Source organism: Neolamprologus brichardi, chromosome 5 (genome assembly GCF_056152115.1).
Source record: "Neolamprologus brichardi isolate AB-2024 chromosome 5, ASM5615211v1, whole genome shotgun sequence".
NCBI classification, from domain to species: Eukaryota; Metazoa; Chordata; class Actinopteri; order Cichliformes; family Cichlidae; genus Neolamprologus; species Neolamprologus brichardi.
The window spans coordinates 9,085,716-9,112,228 of NC_142108.1; the positions used below are offsets into that span (position 1 = coordinate 9,085,716).

General features: G+C 37.5%; 4 protein-coding genes across 5 annotated transcripts in view; all 4 read left to right on the forward strand.

Moving 5' to 3' along the window:
* The window catches only part of ptpra (protein tyrosine phosphatase receptor type A), a 30,382-nt gene extending 24,479 nt beyond the window's left edge, over positions 1 to 5,903 (forward strand). Inside the window, exons 17-22 of the mRNA XM_006784585.3 lie at positions 33 to 109; positions 287 to 421; positions 1,471 to 1,596; positions 1,707 to 1,858; positions 2,230 to 2,365; positions 2,942 to 5,903. Of these exons, the coding sequence (XP_006784648.2) occupies positions 33 to 109; positions 287 to 421; positions 1,471 to 1,596; positions 1,707 to 1,858; positions 2,230 to 2,365; positions 2,942 to 3,016 (701 nt within the window). The 3' untranslated portion in view covers positions 3,017 to 5,903. The remainder of the gene's footprint in view (positions 1 to 32; positions 110 to 286; positions 422 to 1,470; positions 1,597 to 1,706; positions 1,859 to 2,229; positions 2,366 to 2,941) is intronic.
* Positions 5,904 to 8,148: 2,245 nt separating this feature from the next.
* On the forward strand, positions 8,149 to 9,536 carry gnrh2 (gonadotropin-releasing hormone 2). 2 transcript variants are annotated; one of them, XM_006784584.3, is made up of 4 exons: positions 8,149 to 8,287; positions 8,869 to 9,014; positions 9,120 to 9,203; positions 9,464 to 9,536. In XM_006784584.3, exons 2-4 carry the CDS (start codon positions 8,880 to 8,882, stop codon positions 9,500 to 9,502), a joined length of 258 nt encoding a protein of 85 aa, XP_006784647.1. In that variant the 5' UTR covers positions 8,149 to 8,287; positions 8,869 to 8,879; the 3' UTR covers positions 9,503 to 9,536. The 2 variants fall into 2 exon arrangements, with proteins under 2 accessions (XP_006784647.1, XP_087697406.1); XM_087841280.1 differs by lacking the exon at positions 8,149 to 8,287 and having other exon boundaries at positions 8,820 to 9,014.
* A 513-nt stretch (positions 9,537 to 10,049) lies between these two features.
* zmat1 (zinc finger matrin-type 1) lies at positions 10,050 to 16,184 on the forward strand. Its single transcript, XM_006784583.3, has 7 exons — positions 10,050 to 10,194; positions 12,555 to 12,661; positions 12,771 to 12,842; positions 13,064 to 13,199; positions 13,338 to 13,625; positions 14,220 to 14,310; positions 14,703 to 16,184. The coding sequence occupies exons 1-7, from the start codon at positions 10,056 to 10,058 to the stop codon at positions 15,670 to 15,672; spliced, it is 1,803 nt and encodes a 600-aa protein (XP_006784646.3). The 5' UTR covers positions 10,050 to 10,055; the 3' UTR covers positions 15,673 to 16,184.
* A 2,618-nt stretch (positions 16,185 to 18,802) lies between these two features.
* On the forward strand, positions 18,803 to 23,886 carry cd8b (cd8 beta). The gene is made up of 7 exons (XM_087841282.1): positions 18,803 to 19,069; positions 20,106 to 20,462; positions 22,131 to 22,214; positions 22,376 to 22,465; positions 22,653 to 22,686; positions 22,850 to 22,898; positions 22,979 to 23,886. Exons 1-6 carry the CDS (start codon positions 19,015 to 19,017, stop codon positions 22,866 to 22,868), a joined length of 639 nt encoding a protein of 212 aa, XP_087697408.1. The 5' UTR covers positions 18,803 to 19,014; the 3' UTR covers positions 22,869 to 22,898; positions 22,979 to 23,886.
* The last annotated feature ends 2,627 nt before the right edge of the window (positions 23,887 to 26,513 follow it).

Genomic DNA, 26,513 nt, shown 5'->3' on the forward strand with positions numbered 1-26,513 from the left:
TCAAGAGAAATGCTTCTCCTTGATTCTAACAGACGAGTTCAACAGAGTGATCATTCCAGTCAAACGAGGAGAGGAGAACACCGACTATGTCAATGCTTCCTTCATTGATGTGAGTGTAACAGTGTCCAGATTAGAGTGGAGCATTTCATTTCATTAATGCGTGCAATCGATCTGTTTTTTTACATCTACCTTTTTCCCCCCACTCTCGTTCTCTCTCTGTTTTTTGAATCATTAAACTTTTTCTCCGTGGACATCACTCCTGTCTCTTTCCTCCTTGTGGTAACAGGGCTATCGTCAGAAGGATGCTTATATGGCGAGCCAGGGGCCCCTGCAACACACTATAGAGGACTTCTGGAGGATGATCTGGGAGTGGAGAAGCTGCTCCATAGTCATGCTCACTGAGCTGGAGGAGAGAGGCCAGGTCTCTGTGTGTGTCTGTGTGTGTGCAGTTATTGATCTGGTATTAGATACCGAATCAGTAACTGGTAAAGATAGAATATTGATATCGGGACTGATTCCAACTGGATGCTACCAGTCTTGTATAATGTATTACTTGTGGCGTCACATTTCTCTTGTGAGCCACTAGCAAATATTATGTCACACACATACTGCTGTTGACTGTCTCTCTCACAGTATAAAGCCTTATGCACAAACATCACAAAACTACGCAGCAAGCTAAAAAAGCAGCAACTGTGAGTGCGAAAGTTTGAGTGCACGCTCTCACTGGTGTCTCTGTTTTCAAAGATCATTTCTTCTACTGTGAATCAACTGGATTTTGACAGTTCAGTGGCAAATAGGAAGTGAGGAAATGACCCTCTTATCACTGGTCACTTTTAATTACATTACATATGACAGGCTGGCAACTTCAGTCAACTGTTTTATCTCCAGTAAACGCTCGATTTGTTGGGAAATAAAATCTTACACGTTCTGTTCAATTCAGTGATACCTATAACTGTACTACTTTGATATTAGAAACATCTTAAACCGGAACATTCTGGGGTGAATTGTGAAGTGAAACGGTGTGTTTCTGCATGTGTGCATCTGGATTGAATTGTACAAATTGCAGTGCATGTGCAGAACTGTTATTTTGCCAGTGGACATGATTTTATCATGAATCTTTATTAACTGCACTATAAATTATTCCCAGCAAGTAAAAGCAACCTTTTTTTTTTTTTTTGGAAAGCTCAACAATAACGGTAAATCACTTTTTAAAGGCCAGAACTAGAAATAAAGATTCCAGCGTTACCAGTTCAGTTTCATTTTTTTCCCTTAGTGTTTGTAATTAATGTGTAATAAAGGTTCTCTCTGTGTTCCAAGCAGATGGATGCAGTACTAAAGTACTACATATACAATATAAAAATTAGCATATATTTCAGATGTTTCGGACATTTTAAATCTGCTTGGTATTTTATGACGTCTAACATGTCATCAACCTTTATTTGACTGTTTTCCATGTCCTGTGTCCTATAGGAGAAATGTGCCCAGTATTGGCCCAGTGATTCAGCAGTGACCCATGGAGACATCACAATTGAGCTTAAAAGAGAGGAAGAGAACGAGAGTTACACCGTGCGTGACCTCTTGGTCACCAACACCAGGGTAATAAAGGGCTCAATGAAATGATGAAATACTATAAAACAACCGAGAAGTTCTAACATGGAACAAACACGTTATCTGTTTATTATCTGTTTTATCATCCATCTTTCCAGGAGAACAAGACTCGAGTAGTGCGTCAATTCCATTTCCATGGCTGGCCAGAGGTGGGCATCCCCACTGATGGTAAAGGCATGATCAACTTAATTGCTGCAGTGCAGAGACAACAGCAGCAATCTGGCAACCACCCAATCACTGTGCACTGCAGGTAAGAAAATACAAACACACACAAACCCCTAACCTTTGAATTTGTATGTGCCAGTCTAACAAAATTTAGGGAGATAAATGCGTAACATTAATATAATTACATTTTTTTCTGTTGTACACGTCTAAACTGCCCTGCAATTGTAGGTACTGGGAAACTGTTCCTCTAAACAAACCACAGGAAAAAAACAGCTCAGACTAATTGTTCTCTTCTTCCTTATGACATTTTAACTGCTCCCAGATCTGTTCCTACCCTTTTTTTTGTTTCTAGCAAGTACGCTCAAAACAAATGTTATTTGCACATGTTATTTCTGCAGGCTCGGACTCCAGCGTGCATACTGAGGTTTGCATTTTTGGCTGTGTTTGTGTTTACAGTGCTGGTGCTGGCCGGACGGGGACTTTCTGTGCATTGAGTACAGTTCTGGAGCGGGTGAAAGCAGAAGGGATCCTGGATGTCTTCCAGACAGTGAAGAGCCTCAGACTGCAGAGACCCCACATGGTGCAGACACTGGTAAAGACTTATTACACTTGAACTTTGACTTTTCATTTATTATAATGCCCCATTATGCAGCAAGTTTGTCTTTGACGAGGAGAGTTTGCTTTCATTACACTGACTTCCTTGAAAGATGCTCTTGTTGACCTTGTTTAGGTGTTTCAAATGTTCAGACTCAGCTGGCTGCAGACGCTTAATGGAAAACCCTAAAAACTGAGTCGAGTCGAGCTGAGTGGGTAATACTGCAGTTCCTAGTAGAAAAGGGGCGTATGTAGCTTCTGGGTCTGAAAACTGAAGCTAATGTGGAAGAGTATTAAACCCACATTCTTTCTGTTGACCAGTGCCTCCGTTGTCCTTTAGAGGTCTATGAGAAAAGGTACCCTTGGCTCTCTTGCTCTGTGACATCTGTAAAAACTAAGTCAGTATTTTCAAGAGTCAAAAAGGGAGATAAAGCAGGTTGATTGACAAGCTGCTAGCCTAAGAGTACGCAGTGCCTCTCAGATTGTGGGCTCGATGACTTCAGTGACTGAACTGTCACAGATTGATAGCTCCAGCTGATCTAGCTGTTTTTTTTGTTCTCTCTCCCCTTTGCAGGAGCAGTACGAGTTCTGCTACAAAGTGGTTCAAGAATACATTGATGCTTTTTCTGACTATGCCAACTTCAAGTAGGGACCTGCCATGGATGGATGAATAGATATCCACATGCACTTCATAAAAGCATATACACGCTCCAGAGCACACACATTCAGTATGTTGCCATGCAGAGAGCTGCGTATCCCCATCTGATGGATCTTTGAAAAAACAACAACAACAAAAAACTCATCACAGCTTGATCTGTGGATGGGATTGAACTGCCTGGAGGAAAAGGGAAAAGAGGTCTCCTCCCAAAGGACAGAACAGGGCAGTGCAGCTGGACAGAGAAAATAACTGAGATGCCTTCTTGAATATTTTGTAATGATGTTAATACAGCCCTTCACCCCTATTTTGCTTTCCATCTTCACCCCCCCTCCCCAATATGTATATATATACTTAACTGTGTTGCATTTTATTATTATGGTTTTAGACACAGTTTTGAGTTTGGCTGCATTTTAGGGTGGCACCTGTAATGTATTTTATTGGTATAAATATATAAATATATATGACTATAAATCTAATGCTTTGGTGGCTAATGTACAACAACCAGTTTTTTTTATGTTTTGTAAACACCTTGGGGACAGAGACCTAAAACATTTTAAACTTTGCCTGAGCCACACTGTAGCAACTTTGTGTGGTAGCAGAAGTTTCTACATTCACCCACAGACCCTGAACTGTTTTTCACTCCTCAGACATTCACACAAGCAGTTTTTCTCTACATTGGGTCGGTTGCCTCTATTTGGCAAAAGAAAAAGAAAAAAAAAACAGCTTTCCAAGCCAGTTACAGTTTCTCTCCGTTAGGTTTCAGGGGTTCAGAGGTAGCTCATTACTGGAGATCGGAATCTCTGATGTAGCTCATAGTCTCAGGTTTTAATACGTGTAAACGTACACCCTAAATACCAGGAGCCGCTAATTATTCTTTGAGCGTCTGTGTGTGTTTGAACTGGAGCACAAGCTGGCAGAGAGCGCTGTGGCGTGGTTCCACATCGCTTTCTCGTGTCTGCAAAGTGCCAAAGTCCTTCACTTAGTCGGGTATGTAGCTCTGGAGTCTGGAGACTTTCATCTTTAGACGTTCAGAACAGCAAAACTTTTGAGCTATCCAAGGATCACTAATTAAAACATTGAGATTTTATATGCCCCATACACTCAAGACATGTAGTTTTATTAAGGCTTATATGATGATGATTATATGACAGCTGATACTGTAACAGACCCTAGGTCTGTTACAGTATCAGCAGTAATGTTGATGATGTTGGCGAGCCAAATCATAAACAGTAACTCATTATTGCATCATACAAATCAACAATACCCAGCATTTGTCTTGTTTACATAAGCACTTCAGTATTTTTTTTTTAATTTTGTAGACTGTATTTCCTTTCTGTCTGGGTTTATAGTTTCCCTTTGAGCCTGCTGGGATTTACTCTCTTTTTTTCTTCCTTTTCTTTTTTAAATACTTGGCGTTGGGTCAGGAGACTGCGCTGTCACTCCTTCAGAGCGATGCCTTTTTAATTACCATCACGAATATTGATAGCTGAGGAATGTTTTCTTTTATTCGAATGCTGTTGCTAACAATTTCTCTCAAAAATGGATTTGTTGTTACTTTAAAAGAGGAAATGTGCCATGCAATGCTTTTTTAAATGAATGTCGTAGGATGGCGCTCAGACTTGAACTACAGTGTTTTTATTTCATCCAAGGTCAACATTGAGGCCATGCCCTTTTTTGATTGTAATAAAAGATAAATGATGTCTGTTAACCGCAGGGTTTTAGGTCAGTCCGCTCAGGAAATGACTGATGCCAGGATGTTTAAATTTACAAATTGAACATATTCAACTTGAGTTTATCTCTGCAGCTGTGTCACCTTCAAGTGGTACTGGCTTTCACCAAAGTCAGGGTATTCAGATATGATCCCGCAGCTGGATTTTAAAAGACTGTAATAAAAAATGAAATCTTTTTTTTTCTCCTTCTTTTGGAATTTTCCAGCTAGTTCGGTGTTTCTTATTGTAGCTTTTAACTGTAAACAGACCCATACTTGTGTATAATCTACATTACATTAGCACTCCTTTATTTAATTTATTTTATTAAAAGAAGGAGCACAATCAAGTGTGTCAAACTGATAGTGGCTATATCGTTTTCAAAAATAATAAATTTTGAAAAGGGGTGATCGCATCAATGTTGATTGTTTGAACACTCATGCACTCTTTGCACCAAATGTAAAGCCCTTAAAAAGTACAGAACCAAATGAGAGCTAAGGTCAAAAAGATATGGCCTTGATTTTTACAATATGGAGACTATACTGTGTTTGATCTGTTGAAGGGTTTTCAGGTCTCAAAGCCCTAGGCTGATTACTTAAAAGTAGCGGACAGCTAAGCTGACCAGTCACTCAAATCACTGTTGGCTGTGAGTGGGTCATGTTCTTCATTTCAGGTCTTTTTGTTCCAAAGCATCACAAGTGCTAACACGATTGGTTAGGTTCCATTATGTTTTTCATTTATTTACATTGACACTCACTGGGTGTTTCATCAGGTTACAGAAGAGGGGATGCTTAGCGTTACTGTCTGTTCTTAAATTACGGGGGTTTGTTGTGCACGTTTCAATCATGTGATCATGTCTCGCTGCAATTTGACCACAAAACATGACACTGTGCCAAACTGTGTGACCCAATATTTTGTTAATTTTGTTATTAGAAGTGAACTGATGAAGTGCCTCACGGGTAGATTTTCAAAACAAATGAATCATCCCTGGAGTTTTCTTAACTCGCATGCATTTCCTCATGTTTCACCTGTTGACCAATGACAAATCCTTTTTGTGTGACAAATTGAGGGAGCCAGAACCAAGTGTGGGTCATTTCTTTCACATTCCCTGTAGTTGTATATTTGTGGATTTCTTGCTTGTGTACATCAAACTAAAATTGACACCTTTTTTTTTTTTTCAAATGTTAATTTCATTCCATATCAGCTGAACGTGGGATCCATGACTAGTAATCAAGTGTTGGTACCCCAAATGTAGGACTAAAACACAGAAATAGGATTGGCATCCTTTACCACCCAGGGGAGGCAGTTACCCTTGTTTTATCCCTTTATTCCAGGAGTTTTCCTCCACTGGAGAGTTTTGAATGCCCTTATGAAACTCAATCCACGGTCTCCATTTCTAGAAAGGGAGACCAGAAAACTGTTGCCCAACTTTTCTCTTCTCATCACCTTCTCTTTGTCTCCTATTCATCTCCGCTCACTTGTTGCTTCCTTTCTATCCTTCACTTTCCCCCTTGAACCATTCCTCCCAGTGGTCAACACCCTCTCCCCTTTTGTACATAATGTAAGGTTATTTATAATTCATTCCTGTCTGCTGCCTTGCTTATTTTATTTTCTATTCCCTCCTGTATTTTTTTTTTTTAAAGATGTATATTGAACTGTATCGGGACCATTTTGAAATGTATTACAGATGTGTTTCGGCCATTTTTTTAATTTGGTATGATTGTCTTAAGCAAATCCTATTTTTTATTTTGCCTAAGTTTGTTTCTTGTGTTTTTCTTTTTGTTATTCAACATTTGAATATATGTATATATAATTATATATGATAAAATTATATATAATTATATAATGCCAAATGGCCTTTCTAAGCAAGATACTGTTCAAACCTAATAAAGTGCTTGAGATTTTAACCTCTTGTCAGCATACATCCCATCTCTAAGTACAATTTGTGCGTCCACGTTTTCTCTGCTTCTTTAAAGTCACGATGATCTGACGCACATGTACAGCTCACCTCTCAATAACTAATGCTGGTGCTAATTGACAATGGGTTGTGGTTACCTTAAGGATCAGGCACTCCTGCTCTTGAAAGATTTCCAGTCAATATCGAACCCTTTGCACCATTCATTCACTGGTGTTGTTGAAGTATTGAAAGGTATAAAGAATGGAAAGCGACTATTTTTGGTAGTGTTAGTACTGAGTTGACCCTTAACCCTAATATTACTCGATGTGATGGGTACAGTGTTTATTTCTATTCACACTGACAAGAAATTCCTAATTTTATATCAAGAGCTGAAAAATGCTGTGATTTAAGAGGCAGCTTTAAGTCAAAATGTTAACACAAAGTCTGCAACACCTACTGAAAGAACTGGATATTTAACGACAAACTTTTCACTGTCGAGCCTAATCTGCAGAAATCCATTTTTAAACTGGGCTAGTTTCACTTACACGGCAACATGAGATTCGATTCAATTTTATTTATATAGCGCCAAATCACATCAGCCACCTCATATCAGTTGCCTCATATTGCAAGAACCCTACAATAATACACACAAATATGTAAAGGAAATACCTTTAGTGAAAATGCTTTCATTTCTGCTTCGTAGGAAACAAAGAATACATTAATAATGACCAAACTTAGCCCTCTGAGTAAATTATAGTATTTGATGAATAAGGCAATGGGAAAACGAATTGGCCATTAAGGTTAAATTTTTGCATCAAAATGTACTGATTTTATTAATGGTCAGCTTGGCCTGTTGTAGCATCTACCACTGACTGATTATGTCTAATGAGTTATGTTACATCTGTAGCAACATATGTAGTCACTTCCTGGGTGTGAACTGAAACATGAATACCTTTTCTCCTCTAATTGACAATAATGTCACCAGTGGACTGGTCAGGAATCCAGTGTATTCGTTCCTCTTCCTATCAGATCCCCCTGAGGTGTCAGCAGGGTCAGAGAGAAAACGTGTGGTGGTTCATTGTGGTCAATACCGGTGTAAAAAGTAGGAAATTGAAGCTTCAGTCATTGTATGTCTAAGCATTCTTACTTAAAAGGCCCTGCCTGTTGAGAGCCAGTAATGAAAGCAAGCTGACCGTGTATGAGGTTTATCCTTAATGAGCACTGACTGTGACAGAATGATGATGGATGTCACTAATAATGACTTGAATGTCTTATTTAAATTGACATAGTGTAGAAGAGGATATTGGTGGTATAGATGGGTGTCAGTGCTGTTTACAGGTGATAATTGGAATTGGTCGGACCGCATGTACGTCTCGTCCCCATGGATGATTCATTTGACCCCTTAGAAGAAGAGGGCGTCAAAGGGGTCAAAGATGGGCGGGGAAGAATAAGAAAGACAATGATGTGTGCTGGGGGATTGGTCTATATATTGAGGGGAAGAAAGAGGGAGCAGAGAATCTCTTCAGTAAAACACCTGGGGTGTACCGCAAGCTGATTTTAGCACTAAATCCACCAAAGGAAAAGAACATTTTGAAGTGAACCCCTGCAGGTACACTGAGGGAAACTTGGACTGATAAAGCTGTGGAAGCTAAGACTAAGGTAAGGACAAATGATTACATTTCTGCCCAGTTTTAGTAGTTTATCTAAAACTATTATTCAAGTCAAGATCTGATACTTTCAATATTTACTTTGAGAATGACAAAGGACAACTAGAATATTGTACTCAAAATTGAGTAAATGATAGAAGTGCCTAAAGCAGGGATGTCAAACTCATTTTTCTTTATGAGTGGGAAAAGCTGTAAAATTTGTGAAAATGCAGTAAAAAGTTCAAAAATGTATGTCTTCCTTCACATTTTCCAGAGCCATCCAGTGGGCCGCGATTGGCGTCTTTGCAGGGCCGATTCTGGCCTGCAGGTCTTACGTTTGACACCCCTGGCTTAAAGTAATGTTATGTAAAAGTTTTCCAAATGCAGTGAAAAATGTGGATGTTCGCCTGAAATGATAGCCAGCACCCATAATAATATAGCAAGTTTGCACTGAAATATTTTAGCTCAGATCTTAAAATTAACTTTATTGCAGCTAACAACACTTTTCTTTTTTAGCTTTTATTGCAGGAAATTCTCAATAAAGAATGTGTTCTTCAAATCTTTTTCAAACTAACTCTATGTCCATTCTTCTAGGTGGGAATATCATGTGTGTGTCTCGACTGGCTTTGCTCTTGGGGCTGCTTCTCTGTGTGGGGGCTCAGCTGTCCTTTGCCCAGCACTGGTCCCATGGTTGGTATCCTGGAGGAAAAAGGGAGCTGGACTCCTTTGGCACATCAGAGGTTGGGATAAGTGTTTGTGTGAATAATTTAACCAATCACTGAGCAGTTTCTGTTGAGAATGAAGATACCCTTTATCCCTTAACCTCAATCTGTTTTGCTTCTTAGATTTCAGAGGAGATTAAGCTGTGTGAAGCAGGGGAATGCAGTTACCTGAGACCCCAGAGGAGGAGTATCCTGAGAAACATTCTTGTAAGTGAGAAAATCAGAGATGAACAGCAGCATGTTTAATGGTACTTGAATCACAATGTCTTGCCATCAGTATATTTTTATGATCATATGATCATGAGATTTTGTCTACTCTGAAATCTGACTGACATTGACTGAAAATTCTTGACTGACATACACGTATTAGTGAAGTTGTGCTTATCCAGCCATAGTGTGCATATCTGTGTGTAGCCTGTATTGATTTCTGTGTATTAGTCTAATGCCATACTAAATTCTTTCAACAGCTGGATGCCTTAGCCAGAGAGCTTCAAAAGCGAAAGTGACATATTTCCAGAGACTGCTTTTCTATAGTAACCCACTTTCTTTGTATTTCTGCCTTGACGTGATTTTGTGATCATCTGGCCTTGCTGTTTGTAATGTTTGTCAGTAAATTTGTCTTGTTTTTTTCGATGTGAAAATGATGTCCCAGAATAAAATATCTATTTTGATATTAACTTGGTTTTTTTTCTTCATTTTTGGTGCAGCTAATGATATGAATATAAGGCATAGAGAGAAAACACTGATTTCTTAGATGATAAAAAAGTAGAAAATACATAAATATGAATCAGTTCCATTTACATACTAAGGATCCGGGTCCTGCTGTGCATGCGCAGAGCCGTGATTTTAGATATTTCGATGGAAGAAGTAAATCATTTGAACATAACAGAGAGATTTTCCCATTGCCGTTTCTGATTATTCGTTAAAGGATTTTCATGAAAACAAGTCTTTAAAATACACAAGACGAAAAAATACGGAGGATGTAAATTATTAAAACTAGCTTTCCTGTACCAGGACTACAATACTACTGCGCATGCACGTTCAGGTAGGGAAAAAAAGATGGACGACACAAGTGGCTGTACTTCGCTAACTGCGGAGTCAGACTCTCAAAATAACATTGCCAGTATCCCTAACGCGACTTCTGTCACAGATGCTGACAAAGTAATAAACAATAAAATAGATAGTACCCAGGTTGAAGGTGAGTTGTCTTCAGAATGTGAAAATTCAGCCGTATGGCACCCTACCTGCTGCGCCTTTGTTAGCTTTTCTGCTATGTGGCTAGCCAGCTCATTAATCTAGTGAGCTCGTTAGCTGCTTAGCTAAATTTGCTAACGTCGGCTGCCTAACGTTAATCTGCTTTAACGTGAGGGGCTTTCAGAATTTTATAGCGGTCTCTACGAGCAGGATAGAAGAAACTATCGCCCTGAAAATCTCCCTCTTACCCTTGGCCCAGCTTGATGATTAAACCATGAACAGTTAGGGTACTTTTCCTTATGTCTCCAAAAGTTGATTCTGTTCATCTGGACGTAGCGTTTTCTGGGAGAAAAAAACGCTACGTCCAGATGAACAGAATCAACTTTTAGAGATTTTTGGAGATTTATTTTCCTGGATGATTGAGAATGCATCAAGACGTTTTCCTTATGTCGTTTGCCTCAGAGCTAGTACCAGCAAGTTCGACCCCCACACGAAACGAAACAGTCCCTTTAAATGATTCCATATACCGGTAGTTAATGCTAACCGATTCGTCGACTAACCGGTTTTAGCAGCAGAAGCCATAAACTGTTAAGTGGATGACATAATTTATTTCATCCTACATGAGAAAGCTAGTCTAATTGTAAACTTAGTCTGAAATGTCGCCATTTAAAAAAAAAAACAACAATATTAAGGACTGCAAACCTTAGCACCTGAAGCATCATTGAGGCTAAAACTTAAAGTTGGCATCCACCTTTTTTGTGTCGGTTAAACTCATTAGTAAACTAAAACAGTGTTCTCAAGGTGAAAGGATAATAAATGGAAATGGAAAATCATTTGGTAAGTACAATACTTGAAATATATCAGTGCACATAAATTCTTCAGGAGCATCAGAGTGAGTACATATAGAGTACTTGTTTCAGTCTTTCTTGCATTTAAACACCTTTTAGTGTTTAATTGTCCTTTATATGTGCTTCACAGCACTTCATGTAGGATGCCAGTGTTGATACTCAGCACTTTGAAAGTAAACCCTCATCACCTTTGATTGCCTTATTTTCTTTTTCATAGTAATTTTCAGTATTTATAAGTATATCAGATTGTCCTGTAATTTCAATTAGAATTTTTTTTCATGATAAGCACCTCTGCAAGAGCATGTGTTTACATTTGAGACAAACGCAGATTTTTTAATTAAAAAAAACTACTGAAGTAAAGTAGTTAACAATTTTAGTTCTTCTAACAGAAATTTAGTCTCCACCAGTCATCATGTCATATGATTAGTTCAGTACAGCCTACAACATCAATAATCTTGCCTAAACATTGTTATTTACTGGTATCGGCACTGTACTTGTTGATTTCACTTTAATAAATTTCATATTTCTGTGTTGCAAAATGTCCTTCAAAGTTTTGAAAATATGAGCAATACAAGACTTTGGCTGAACAGTTAGGTTCAGAAACATCATGCTCATTCAGTGTGGTTTAATGTTGTTTCTGGGCCACACTTTATTAAAATATCTGAGCAGATAACAAGTTATTTCTTTGCTTGTAAAACATAATATTTAATCCACCTGCGTGAGTGTCATCACTAAACTGTACTTTTTAAAAGTAAATCACTAAACAGGTATTGCAACAAAAGGTTAATTTGTCATCTATTTTTTATTTATTTAGGAATTAGTTTAACTTTTTTTTTATATGTGGGCATTTAAGTTGTCACATATTTTTTTTTCTTTTCTTTCACATCTACTTTTAGTTAATTGGCACTGAATGCACCACCAGTGAATCGGCTATTGCATCTCACCCAGAAACTGCAGAATGGAAGAGATCAAGTCACAATTTGTTATGGGCTAGCAATATAATATGCAGTATGTGTCAACATGTGTGTTGCATGCTACTTTAGGAAGTGTGTGTTGAGCGGAAATAGCTTTAGAAGATTAAAAAAAATAAAAGTATATCTTACTTTTTCCTCATAAATGATAAATAAACTTTTCCATAAGGGGAACGTTTTAATAGAAATATGTATTTAAGCGGTTAAATTCACAACTCCCCAGTTTGTAGAATTAGCAGGTCATATTAAAATCATTGTAAATGTTGAATGAGATTTGCCACACTAAGGCAAAGCATATTGTATAAACTAACAAATTGCAAAACAAATTAGTTTGTTTTGAAAAAGGACCATCAGATAGGTTAATATGTGATGTAATAAAGGTTGTGTGAAAGTTAAATGTTCTTAAAGATTCAGCCTTTTTTTCTGGGTACTGAGAAAATGGAAGTTGTATTGGACAAACTTTTCTCTTATGTGAATTTAATAATTTAATAGCGTTTCTTTTGTGCTTCATGTTTAAATAAGTTTTCATGTATTCTGCCACACAGGAAACAAAGCTGAAGAGGCGCTACTGAAGTGTCTCCTTACAGACAGTTACTGCCATGTGTGTGAGGCTGTGCTGCTGTTTAAGTCACAGCGGCTGTCTCACTATGAGGTGTGTTTTATCCTCCAGGCACAAATCATAGCACCGTAGTACAACTTTAATTAGACCTGCCATAAGTAAAATATTTTCTAATAATGTCTCACATGTTGTCCAACTGCAGGGAAAGAAACACGCTCAGAAACTCAAGCTCTACCTGCAGACCAAAAAAGCAGAAAAGTCAACAGGCGCCCAGGTTAGTGGCCAAGTTTTCTTTTTCTGTCCGATGGAGTCTCTTGTCTGTGATCATGACAACTGAGTGAGGACAAACTAATGTAAGCATCCAATAGTGAAGAATATCAGAGCTACAGTATAAGTGCTTTAATAATATCCCTCTCAAAAGAATATGAGGGGTATATGAAAGCAATCTTGTATTCATAAAATAAGTAGTTAATCGTTTTTGTTTGTTTTTTGCAGCAGACGATGAGTAATGATAAAGATCATTTCTGTGAGCTTTGCAACATGGTATTTAGCTCACCTGTGGTGGCAAGATCACACTATGAAGGCAAAGTCCATACAAAAAATCTTCGTAAACAAAGTCTTCACCTATCAGGCAAGTTTGAGCTCCGTGATGCAAAAAGCATTTTCTTGATGTAGATTTTGATATTTACACACAGTGAGGAAGATATGTTGACATTATGATTTCACTGTCAGTTCTGTTGAAGTTGACCATGTGTCATTGCATTTATAGAGAAGTCTACAGAAGTGCATGCTTCATCAGGTCTCCAACAGGATCCTGATAAGTCTCAGCAAAAACCATCCTCAGAGGGTGTTGTGGAGCATGATTTGGATCCAGCAGTCACCAGTGCTACATGTAGCACAGAGGTTGATTTGAAGGATCCCAACAAGTACTGTGCCCTGTGTACTGCCTCCTTCACCAATCCCCATGTAGCCTTGCAGCACTACAGTGGACGCAAACACCAGAGGAATCAGGCCAGACAGGAGCTGCTCAAACAGCTAGGACACAATGTAGAACAAGGTAACTTTTTGGCTTTGAGCAAACAGGATAATACAAAGAGCGTTAAATCCTTCAGGAATTTAATAAAAATCACCACAGCAGCCTGAAACCAGGACAGAAACATTAACAAGAAAGGGAAAAAGAAACAGGAAGTTCTGAAGGGAAAAGTGAAAAATCTAGTTGAAACATCTACATCAGCAGTGAAGATTTCATCCCAGCACAGGTGGGTGAATAGGAGATAATCAAATAGACGTTGGCTTTGTAGGATTATTACAGTAAGTAAGGATGTGATTCAGATAGTCTGATTACCTATAATTCTGTGGTTTTGTTATTATTTATTATTATAACAATAATCTGACTTTAATCTGATAAGTCTGACTTGAGGGCATTGAATCAGGTGAGCCAGAATGTCAGAGAGTTTAATGAAGCAGTTTCCTGTTTTTTATTTTCAGCTTTAGGCGCTACAGCATCTCTTTGTGGAGATGGCATGAATGATTTAGAGAAAACCAGAATTTGTAAAACAGTAGAAAAATTACTTTACTAAATCTTTATTGGCCTGTTGAAAGTTGTTGGTTTTTTAAAAAAATCTCTCTTCTTTCTAATCTTTTTCTCCAGGCAGTTCCTTGATGTGTCAGATGTGTAGTATGCAATTTAACTCTGTGGAGATGTACCAGGACCACATGCAGGGAAACAAACACCAGATAAAGTAAGTTTAAGAAGACAATGTCAACTTTCACTGTGTCACGGTTTTCTTAAAGTGTAATATTTACTACATTGCACTTCAGCTTACCTTTGGCAAGAAGTAATTATTTGTGATGACACTAAATAATATGAAAATAATACTGTTATAAATATACAAAGGAGTCGCAACCTGTAACAACCTGGCACAAATCAAGTGTTAGCTTAATTTTGATACCAAGTTGGTTTACAGGGAGTTTGTGATTGTAGAGAAATAATGAATTCATTTTGGGCATGTCATTTTTAAGCAGGAACCTCAGAATGCCTCTGTGGTTTACTAAGGCTATAATTTGTAGGTTTTTCATCACCATTTATCTGATTAAATAGCAGCCTAATTCAAGTTTATATGTTCTTGCTCAGGGAGAAGAAGGTCATCGATCTATGCAAATCCCAGCAAAAACTGTACAGCACATTTGCAGATGAACTGGCTGATTACATTCAGGTTCAGAAGGCTCGTGGAATCACTCCTAAGACTAATCAGGTCCTCCCTCAGGATACCATGCAAAAGGAAGATGAAGATGAAGAACGGGAAGTATTAAATAGGAAGAGTATGGTGGAACTAAATAAACCTGTGTCCAACCTCCTTCCTACCTCCATTTCTCCTCATCAGTCCCACTCTGGTCATTACTCTCCACTTCAAATGGGGTGTTCATCGTTTCAGGGCCCACCCTTGCCGTCACGTGCCTCAAACTACAACTATCCTCCTCCAGTTGTTCGTAACTCAGGTCCTCCACCGCTCACTAGTTGGCCCATGAGACGAAGGCAGAGAAGGTCAAGCTCTTCCTCCTGTACTACCTCATTATCTTACTCCTCCTCCTCCTCGTATTCCTCCTCCAGCAGTAGTGAAAGTGACAGTGATCATAGTGAATATAGGCACAGAGAAAAGAGGCAGATTAAAACATCCCATAGGGAAAGAGTGAGGAGAGGAGGGGATGAGGAGAGGAGGAGGAAACGCCGGAGGAGGGAAAGAGATGATGACTCAGAGGAGAGAAGAAGAGAGCAATCTGTTGAGTCGGAGGAGGAGAGGAGCAGGAAAAAGTCAAAAATTCATGGCAAGTGGAGACGAAAAGAAAAAAAATCCCTTAAGGAAAACTTTAAAGTGGAAAGAGGAGATCAAGTTATGGACAAATTAAAGCCAGAAGTCATGATGAAGAATAGCAAAGAGACTGAACTGCATATTCAGACTGAAATTAATGTTAAGCAAAGGGGGGATGAAGAGGATGAGTCCATTAAACCTAAATACAGAAAAGAGAAGAAGAAGGCAAAGGAGAAAGCAGACACTAGGACAGAGGAGGAAAAGCTGTGGGACGACTCGATTCTGGGGTGTTAAACTCTGCAGGAGCAGCTGAAGTGAACAGTATTCTGGACTACTTTTGGCAAACATTTATTGTAAGCATGACATTGAAATTAATAATAAGCTATATTAAAATGATTAAAAAAAAATCCTGTCAGCAGGTAGCAAAGGCCTTTTCTATATCTGCTCTAATAACCGAAAAGTGTTTTCTTATACAAGTTTGCTAGCTGGCTAGCCATGTAGAGTCAATTTGTATGTGTATAAGAAATGAATGTATTTCGTTTGTATCTGGAGGAGATTCAGCATTAATTTTATACTATGACACTTTATAATAAGTTTGGTTTGTGTGTACAGTGAGTTGATGGCTGTAATGTTTAGCACTGTTTGTTTATGAAGTACTCTTAACTCATCACTAAGGTAAATTTGATTATGGATGCGTGCATCTGGTATGGACTTGGTAGATTGTCATCCCTTTAGCAGTCTCTGGTTGGCACTGTTGAGCTTCATCCATTTCATCAGTACTGAAAATAAAAGCTCAGATGTCAGAAGCTTATTCATTTCATTACTTCAGAAGCCCTCTGTGTGTTCTCACTCTCAAGCACAAAGGTTGAAATAAAGCCACTGACAACGTGCTGTACAGAAGTTCAGTGTAAGACGTATTATGAAATGATAAAAATACAACAAATACTGCCTGGCATACGCGTTGCACCACAGCAGATTTAACACTTCATCAGTCTGCAGTGCACTGTGTGCATGTCTATGTTTTATGATTGTATTTATACAACCAGAAAACACATTTGCGGTCATACAGGTGCAGGCGTTCAAATGAGGACATCTTTACATAACCTCAGAATTCAGGTTGAAGAGCAATGTGCAAACTGAACAAAGTTAGTAGTTAAAGGAAACTCCAAAGGGAAACAGTATCACCTACTGTTAAACTATGAGCTATAAAGTGGGCCACTTACACTCCTAATCCCTACTGTCATTTTTATTTACATGTATCTACACAAAATGTTCTTTTAAGTAAATCTTAAGGTATCTGAAATGAGTTATCAAAATACTTTGATTGGCCGAGCCACTGTTCCTCTGATGCTCTTGGTACATCACATCTACTCAAGAAAAACAACTTTGTGTTTTTATCTTTTCGATTGCTTGTGGGCTGTATTGTTAAATGTTCATTGAGAGCTATATGTATGAGCCTAGATATGAAAGTAGTTGGTAGTGGTCAAACGAGCGAGTGTGAATTTATCTGAAAGGTTTATAAAGAAAAACTTTTAAATCAACATGCATGAAATAACTTCCCAATGTGTTTTAAATTTCAGTTATTAAGTTGGATGTTGATTGGATTGTTGGCGCAAAGAAAAAATATGGATCATAGAAGTGACACAAAAGTTGAAATGGTTTAGTGCAGAAGTCCTACAGATGCTGTAAATAATCTTCTGAACTATGGTCTTGACATTAATTATCTTTAAAGCTCTGGTAATGAGAATGACACTGCTACATCTCTGTAATTTTTATGGATGACTTCTCAAAGAATACTAAAGTAAAAAATAAAGAAATAGCAGAGCAGGCAAGTAAAACCAGAGCTTGGCAGCATTTGACGTAAAGCATTGAAGTGGAGAGACCAACAAAGGCTTTATAGCTCAGCGATGTGTGAAGAGCGCACATCTGAAGTCCCCTGAGATCTGTTTTCAAAGAATCTTGTTCCTCGCCTGAGTGTACAACCCCCGTAGAACTTTAGGGTTCCCACATCCTCTCACTTTAAGACCCCCACCAGACCGTTCTGTATCCTTACCCTTTACGAACGCACAAAAGATCCACAAACACCACATGATTTAAAGGATCATCACTGTTATCGAGCAAGTGTGAAAAGGACGTCTGTGAAAAAGAGATTTCAAAAGTCCTCTCTTTGTCAGAATGGCAACTTTAAAAATTACACATCAAACATTGCAGAGATACTGTCTTGATGTAGGGACGAGTGCTTCAAATCAGGTTTATCTCTGAATGTCAGTGAAACTCATAGTCTTCAACGTGAGGCATAGATTTGAGTTTATTGAGTAGATGTTGATGTATCTTGTCACAAAATGCAAAAAATAAAACAATTCATTGTGAAAAGCCAAACATACAATGGCTCCACATTTGGAAATGCATAGATGTCCTGTGTGTGATGTATGTGTACATATATAAAGTTTAAATACTATATCTGTAATGATTTTCTGTAATTTTAAATATAAAATCAATCAGTGGTTGTTGTTTTTTTAAGCAATCATGAAAATAACTGATGGTTGCAGCTCTAACTGGCTTATTTTTCTGTTTCAAGCAATGTGCCTGTAACTGCCTGATTAAACTTAATAATGAGTCCCCTTAACAATGATGCTGGTGCAGTGGGACATAATGAACATAGTCTGCTGTTTTTACACAGCCAGGGGTCTGTAACTGTTAAATGCTTGTATGTAAGGGGTTGGATAGTAAAAATGTGAATATCAAAAAAGTCAGATAATATGAGATATATTTACTTAAGAACTGATTATAATATAAAACTATATGTGCACTTTTCAAAGAAGAAAAAAGTAATGCAAAATTGCTGCACAGGCACAAACTTCACTGGTTTTGACTTTAATGTTTGTTTCATGCGAGTCTTTAAGAACTTTATGACAGGTGGGATACTGAAGTTGCCTTACACACTCCATTGAATATTTAAATGTATTTTGTATCGTTAATCCTCGTATGCAATTATTTCGTTACAGAGTTTAGGTGCCATATGTTTATATTTCCCTTTTTGTTCTGTGCATGAAGCTCTGTATGTGTGGCTCTGCTGAACTCTAGGTCATGCACCTGGGCAGAGACCACAGCACTGCAAACTGCTGCTCTGGAAATATGCAACATTTTTTAATTGCTTTTGTTTATGTGGGACATAATGTGAGACAACACCACATTTTCAGCTGTGAAACATTCACTTTACGCCTCTATGTATGTTGGGGATGAATACGTTTTCTTTTTTTCTTTTTTTTTAATAACAGACTTAATATAATAGTAACAGCTGTTATCGTTGGGCTCTGTTAGTTGAACAGAATAAAGAATGGCATCAATAGGTTTATTTTGATGCAGCACTTGTGCTGATCCTTATCTGTATTAGGCATGTGGGGTTTTAGAGCGTGTACGTTAAAGTCCCAGTGACTGGTGTAATGCTGTTATACCGTATCTGATAGGCCCTCTGTATCATTTTAGGGTGTTGCATTCAAGCCTCAGGGCCCTGTCAGCATAGTTCCTCCCATCATCTATGACAGATAGATATCAAGACGAGAAAGTATTAGCAACCTCCCTCAGCTAGCACACAAGTTACACACAGATACGGATACACAGCGAGGGCCTGACAAAATGTTCTTTCTGTCACTGGCATGGCTATTGTTGACAGGACCACTTTGGACATCTGGTAAGACCATCAGCTTTGTCTTTAATCTCATAAGACACAAACGTTCTTGCTGTTGCAAAGTCAGGTAGCTTACCGAGGGATGTTGTTGTTTTCAAGTTCAACTGATAATCGTCTGATTTTTATCTTAAAATGTACATTTATTAAATACAGTCATTGCCATAGCATGTGATAAAGAATGAAATGTGGCTTTAAGAGTCAAAGAAGTGAGCTTTGGTTTGTTGGTTTAACACTTAGACATGATATATATGAAAGTATAGATTATTGATACGGCTATGTTATTACGCTAATTATCAGCCTTTGAGTTTTGCTTCTATACTTTAAAGGTAACATTGCAGCATTCCCCTGTAGTTTGTCATCATCATTGTCTTTTTTTTATATTTGCATCACTCTACTGGGGAGATTGAAATAAATCAGATTTGTGTCGTATTGTGACACATGTAAACTAAATTAGTCTTGAATGTAACACAGCACTTGTATTTCATTTATTTTTGCAAGAACAGCATGAAGCAAGAGCCAGTAAGTCTTAACCTTTCATACAAACACAGTGTTTGACTTGCTGTGTATGTTTATATATTTCATAACACTATTTCATAACACAGGCCTGTGCATTTGACTTGAAAACATAGAAAGTAGAAAATGATTGTAAAATGCGAAAAGATGTTTTACCACATAGGCCTCTTGTAAAATATCACCTAAATGCTAAATCCACCATACAGCAAATCCAAAATGTCACTGTTAAGAGTTTGAAATATATACAGGAGATTTCTTCATATTTTCATATTTTATATTGCCAGCTGGATTTATACAGGCTTTCGCTATGTGGGAAGCGTGACAACTTGCATTTATTATTACAAGTATTAGTATTCCTTTTCCTTAATTAACTGCACATCTTTACGAGAGGATTGTCCATAAACCTTTGCAACGAGCAAATGGGCGAGGCAGCTTGTTATATAGTAACTCAAAAATAATTTCGGAGGAGTTTTTGAATGTGCTACAAATGTGTTGCTGAAATCTTAAATGTCGCTCTTTTTCCTAGGTCAAGATTTAAAACAGAAGCTGCTGGAAGAAGAAGTCAGCGTTCGTTACCCTAAGATCCCAAGCAGTGAGACCATTGATTGTGATTGTGGCAACATGGCTTGTGACTTAGTCTTCTGGTTCCGCAGTGACATCAGTAGCAAAGTCCACTTTCTAGGCAGATGCAACAATGCTGACCGTACTCTCTATGGAGATAACGTGGACAAAACACGTTTTAAACTCAGTAAGAGGGGCAGTAAGTCTTTTGCGCTCCGTATCATCAATGTGACAAAAGAAGACAGAGGGATTTATTCTTGTGTCTTGAAGGACAAAAGTCTTAATGAAATGTGGAAGCCTGGGACTCTTCTACTGCCAGGAGGTTTGTATTCTAAGTGCTTCCTGTCACAGTTAAATATCAGGCTAAATGTGAAATTTTCAAAATATCCATCTGATTTTGAAGAGGCAGGTCAAGCTGATGGATGATTTAAGGTTTTGGTGTGTAAATCGAACATATTAGGACTCCTACTTGAATACAAAAAAATGTCTAATATTCTGCGGACTCACTGGACAGCTTTAAAAGTGTGGCGCACTTACCTTGCTGTATCAGTCGAATACAACACCATTTTTAAAACGGTGAAGGTGCACTGCAAAAATGTGAACTAAAACAGTATGCAGTGATTTGCTACTTATTTACAAAGAAAGAATATCACTTTTTGACAGACCTTCATTTAGATTTTTTGTTGTTGTTTTTTTAAATATATATGATCGTTTTTCCAGGAGAAGCAGCTATAGAATGTTTAAAGATACCTGGGGGAGCATGCCACAAGTAATCATGTTTTGTTTTTGTTTGTTTTTTTAATAAAATTGGGTATGAAAAAGCATTCCAAAGTCCATAAGGTGTAAAAGATGGAGCTTTTACAACTCTCTGAAAGCGTGTGTGACTACATGTGTAGTCAAGGTAGAATTTCTAAGTATCTGAGGAAAATTCAAATTTGTCAATTTTATCATCTAGAGAACTTAATATCAAAAGATTCAGGGAATGCACAGAAATCTTTGTACAGGCGTGAAAGGGGTATGGAATGCCCGTGATCTTCATGCCCTCTGGAGTTATTGCGTTAAAAGTGGATGTTTCATGGAAATCACTGCACGGACTCCAGAAACACTTCTGACAGTGAGTGAACACTGTTTTTCGCTTAAAGCTGCACCAGAGAAAGAAAACCTTTTTTAAAGGTGTTTATGGCATCACAATCAAAATGAGTGTATATTTTTCAAATCATAAAAAAATCTGTTTCCACATTTTGTATGACGTAAGGTTTAAGTCATTTGCAAATCAATGCATATTTGCATTTTGGAAACCAAACTGGTGTCTTTGACACAAGTAAACGTTGAGAAGTTCTTTTGTATCTTGGCTTTCTGCTTCTCTTTGCCTAGCTGATGCTGCCTTACTTATCTTTCTGAACGAGGCTTAAGCAGTAAAACTTTCTCACAGCATGGGCAAACAGAAGATATTGGTACACATTCAATAGGCCAAATGGGTAAATTCTAACTACAAATAAGGAAAAAAAAAAGCTGAAAAACTGTTCGCTGGCTCAACAGACGTACAGATGGAGGGCGATTCTGTTAATAATCATGTCAATTGTGTCTTCTCTTTGCCATTTAGAAACTTGTTAGAGAATTGCTGCAACAACAACTTTTTTTTTTTTTTTTTTTTTTGAAAAAAGTTATTTTTTACTTTTCTTAATGGTGCTTCTGGGTGGCTTTGGCTCAGGCGATCAGGCCATCATCATCTCCTAATTGGAAGGCTGGTGATTCGATCCCTGGCTTAACCCGTCTACATGTTAAGAAGGATACACAAACCTTGAGTTGCTCCTGATGTGTTCGTCAAGAGTGTAAATGTTGGTTAGAAAAACACTTAAAGAAAAAAGTGCCTGTATGTGACAGAGATATGTTGTATAAAAAGCTGAATGCTTAACTACAGCAGAACTAGAGCAGAAAAGCGCTCTACAAGAACCTGTCCATTTACCTTTCTTTGGTCTTTATTTGACAGAGACCCCACCAACACCACCTCCTAAGCCAAAACCCAAACCACCATCCAAACCAACCTGTCGTTGCAATACAGGCAACTCCAAGGGTAAGTTATTATAGAATAAAAAGAATAAAAAGGACTTTAAGTTGTTTGCAGCAGTGCATAATTGAACATTTTCCTGCAAAATGAAAATTGATTAATGATTGATTATATCATGACTCCATTGGGGGGGGAGAAACATGTACTCCATTATTCCTTTGTTCCAGGAGGCTGTGGCTCTATGATTCTTTGGCCTCTTGTCGGACTTCTTGGAGGCTTGGCTCTGGCTGTTCTCTGCACGCTGCGTTACTTCAGCCGTGAGTAGCGTTTAATACATTAAATACCGTGAAGTCAACAAAACAGCCGGACAAAGGTTCCAGAAAGACATGACCAGAAATGCATAAAATTGTGCTAATAAAGGTTGAGAAAATCAAATTTTGTGATATAGTAATGTTTTATTTCTAAAATGTTTCCTTTTTTCTTCAACAATATTCTCACTTACAGGTCTGCCAAGAAAGTGTCACCACCACTTTGCAAAGTAAATACAACATTAGTAGAAACAACTGTTTTTGTCTTTCATTTTATTTTTCGTCCATATGCACAAGAAAAATCAAAATTCTTTGCAGTATTTTTAAACTCTGATTCTGCCACCATATGCACGGACGATGCTTTAATCTCCGTCTTCTGTTTTCTCTATTAAGGAAAAGGCAGACGTTCTAAAAAAAACCCTGCGTCTCATGTATTTTTAAGGTAAGTATTACATATGTTAAATGTTGTCTATGGTTATTGAAACTAATGAAAATTAACAAATATTGCTTCTTTGATTGCAGTGACTGAAGTGCTTTGTTTGAGTGTTCTGTCCGGCCACGAAAGGCATGATTCACCCTTAATATCGGGTCTTCTAACAACATCTCGAGTTTATTTACGCTTCAATGAACTCTCAGAAAGAAAAAACATTTGCTTTTTCAACACCAGCAGCAGCCATGTAACATAACGCATGTAATAATGCATAATGTAACATAAAGTTTAAAGCCCCATGTTGTGTTTTGTATCTATAATCTTTCTTTCTGTCTCTAATCAGTGAGCTGCATTTAGTGTAATTTATCAATGTGTTTTTCAATTCATCAGGTATTAATGTGCTGTGAACTGTAATCATTTTTGATTTTGATGGAAACATCACAAAGTACACAAATAGACATACAGTAATTGTGCAGTTTTCTGCGTTTTTTGCTTTCTTCTGTACTTCTTTGTGTTTTTCACGTTATTGCAGCAGTTTAGACACAGAACAAAAAGCACTGTTATGTCGGTATTTCTGTGAGCATGCTTGTGTTTAATCAATAAAACGGTATCATTTCAGTCATTTATGGTGGTTATGAGTGATCTAATTATCCAAAATGCAGTATTGCCTAGAAAGTAATGATACTCAGGAGGTATTTTGCAATAGCAGAAATGCTTCCTGTCCTGAAGCTACAGGTCAAGCACTGTGCATGTTTTCCAGTGATAGAAACAGATAAGACGTTCTGGCTTTGTTGCGTTGTACATCTTAGATGTCTGTGCCTGTTTGTGGATAGGGCATAGAGGTTTGAAAGTGGGCGTTGTACTTCCATTGTCAATATTGTGCTTAGCGGAAGTTGAGTAGGTGAGTGACAGGGTTTGGTGTCTTCTTTTACTTTTGATGTGTAAACTTGCATCATATTCAGTTTCTCTTGAACTGCCATGTATGTGGCAACAAGCTTTGCTGTATAATGTTAAATTACAGGCTACAAAGTCATTTCATAGTAAGTGTAAGTCTCTTGCTTCCTTATTCACCCTTGTGTGCATGCATACAGATACACACACACATATGCAAACCAACCCAGTTACACCTGGGTGATTGAGAAGTGCAAAGACACAACTAAGTTCGTGGTTGGTTGGGTCGCAGGGAATGTACGCAGCTCTTTCCTGTGTGCTGGAGCATGAGGATATACCGAACTATGTTCACTGAGATGCTATCGCTTCGCTCAGCTTTGAGCTATTCGTCTAGTCCCTGAAACAAAAAGACCACAAAAAGTACCACAGACTGAACCACAAGCACTGACAGAGAAAGAGGAGCAGTAGGCGAAAGACAAAGTAAAACATTTCTAAATTAATGCAGTAAAATAAATAAATAAATGCATGAAAACCTTAAGAGTTTTTGGAAGACATTTCATTGACCAAATGGATTTACACACAGTAATAACAGTGTATGTTATTATTACCAAGGTGGCTGGCCGAGGATGTTATACATTTAATAAATGCAAATAATTATACAAGAAAAGGAATGCGTTTGAATTCTTGTAAACCGAGGTAACACTGGTTGAGAAGACTTTTAAAAACACATCCTGTATCAGCACTATGCAAAAGTATTACTGCTTCACAGTCAAAGCCAAGTAGACCAAGGTCACAGTACACTGCCACCTTCGCATCGCTCGGGTGGAAAAAATATGAGCATGAGATAATCTTAAGACACAGCAACACAAATCATAAAGGTGCACCAACTCATTGGGTAGAAAACTTAATATTGTAATCTTTGTAGAGTTTGTTGTCTGTATTTGCTTTTAATTTTAACAGATGTATTAAAAACTTATAGAACCCTTACACGTTATTATCATATGTAAGTAAATTCATTAAGTTATGTGATGTATGCTAAAAAGAATGGATTTCTTCAGCTTTCTGTTTCTAGATAGATTTATTTTAAACATTGAGACACAGTTGAAACTAAAGGCTCACAGATATGATGAACTGTAAACATTATTTTTCTGTTATTTTTCAGTTTTCTGATGTCTCCTTCATTTGTTTCCTGTAATAGTAGAGTCAAATCAGACATACATTTTTTACATTTACTTTTTTAAAAAACAAAACAAACTTGTTTGCAAATTATAATGTTTGTAATGTTTGTTTGACCTGCAAAATAACAATGTCTTTGTGAAGTCTTGTAAACGTCCATTCATCCATCCATTTTCTTCCGGTTATCTGAAAATACACACGATTTAATTTTTTTAATGTTAATTTTTTTTTTTTTTTGGGGGGGGGGGGGGGGGGGGGGGGGGCAGCATAAATCATGGAAAACAAGTGCTTACATCCCAAAAAAGGCAATTCAATCCAGTACTTTTCTTCTTAAATATTGAAACAGCCATAAACTATAACAGCGTGCGATTTTTAATCTAATGATATGGCAGTGCTATATACTCAACTGTTTGTGGTGAAATCCATAACTATTATCTCATGTTACGTCTTGCTACAGATACAAAATACATAAAAGCTACATATTTATATATTATTTAATTAAATATAGGTAATATGCACATTGTGACACTCAGTTTTGAATAAATCCCATTTAGGATAAACTTATATTACCCGTTTGAAACTGCAGTTTTTTAATACAGACCATCTTGAGATATCAATATTAAGTACAGTTTCATGCATGTAATAAGAGTCAATACACAGAAAAATTTAGCTTTATCCTTTCATGTCGTCATGAAACATGTATGTACAGAAAGTGTTGTGCACTATTTTCAAAACTCTATTGAAAAGTACAACAAACAAAATTCTTCCAAGCTCTTTAGTAAGAAGACACGTACATGTACTATTTCCAATTTGTCACATTTGTATAAACTATTTCAGCTTCCTTAGCAAAAATCCCAAACAGTATATGTAAATATATCACGTCTTCAGATGGAGAAACATTTTATATTTTTTTTCTCTTTAAAATGGCCTGAGTGTAAATTTAGCCCATTCAGGACAAATTTGTACTGCTTGTAAAAAGCGCATTAACTGCTTGAAAGCAGTTTTACAGTGTAGACCTTTTTGAGATATCAGTATCAAGGAGATGTAACTTCTTACTCTGCAATATTTACACATTTTACTTAGCAAAAGCCAACAAAGTAAAGGAAAATGAAAATTGGTAACAGGAAGCGTTATCCACAAATTATGAAAAAAATTCTAACCAAATCACTTTAACTTTGAAGTCTTTTAGAGCGCTCCATTTCTACTTACTCCAATCCTCTTGATGCTCTTGGTTTCCACTTTACTCCCTTTTCTATAATGCTTGAAACCAGACCAGCCAGTTGAGCAGCAGAGCAATGATAACTGAGCCAAAGTGAACAAAAAATACTATTCAGATGTGTTTACTGGTAATGAAGGTGGCATTTTAAGAACACAAGGATATTCAGCATTATTGTGCTGAGTACCTTCTTTTTTTCACTGGCTTCCCCTGGTCACCCACCACATAATCACACACACACACGCTCAGGTTTCAGGTTGGAGATCCCCTGTGTGACTAAGATAGGGAAGCCCATGCAGGTGTGTTTGTGAGTGACTCAACCCTGAAACAGAGACATGGAAAGG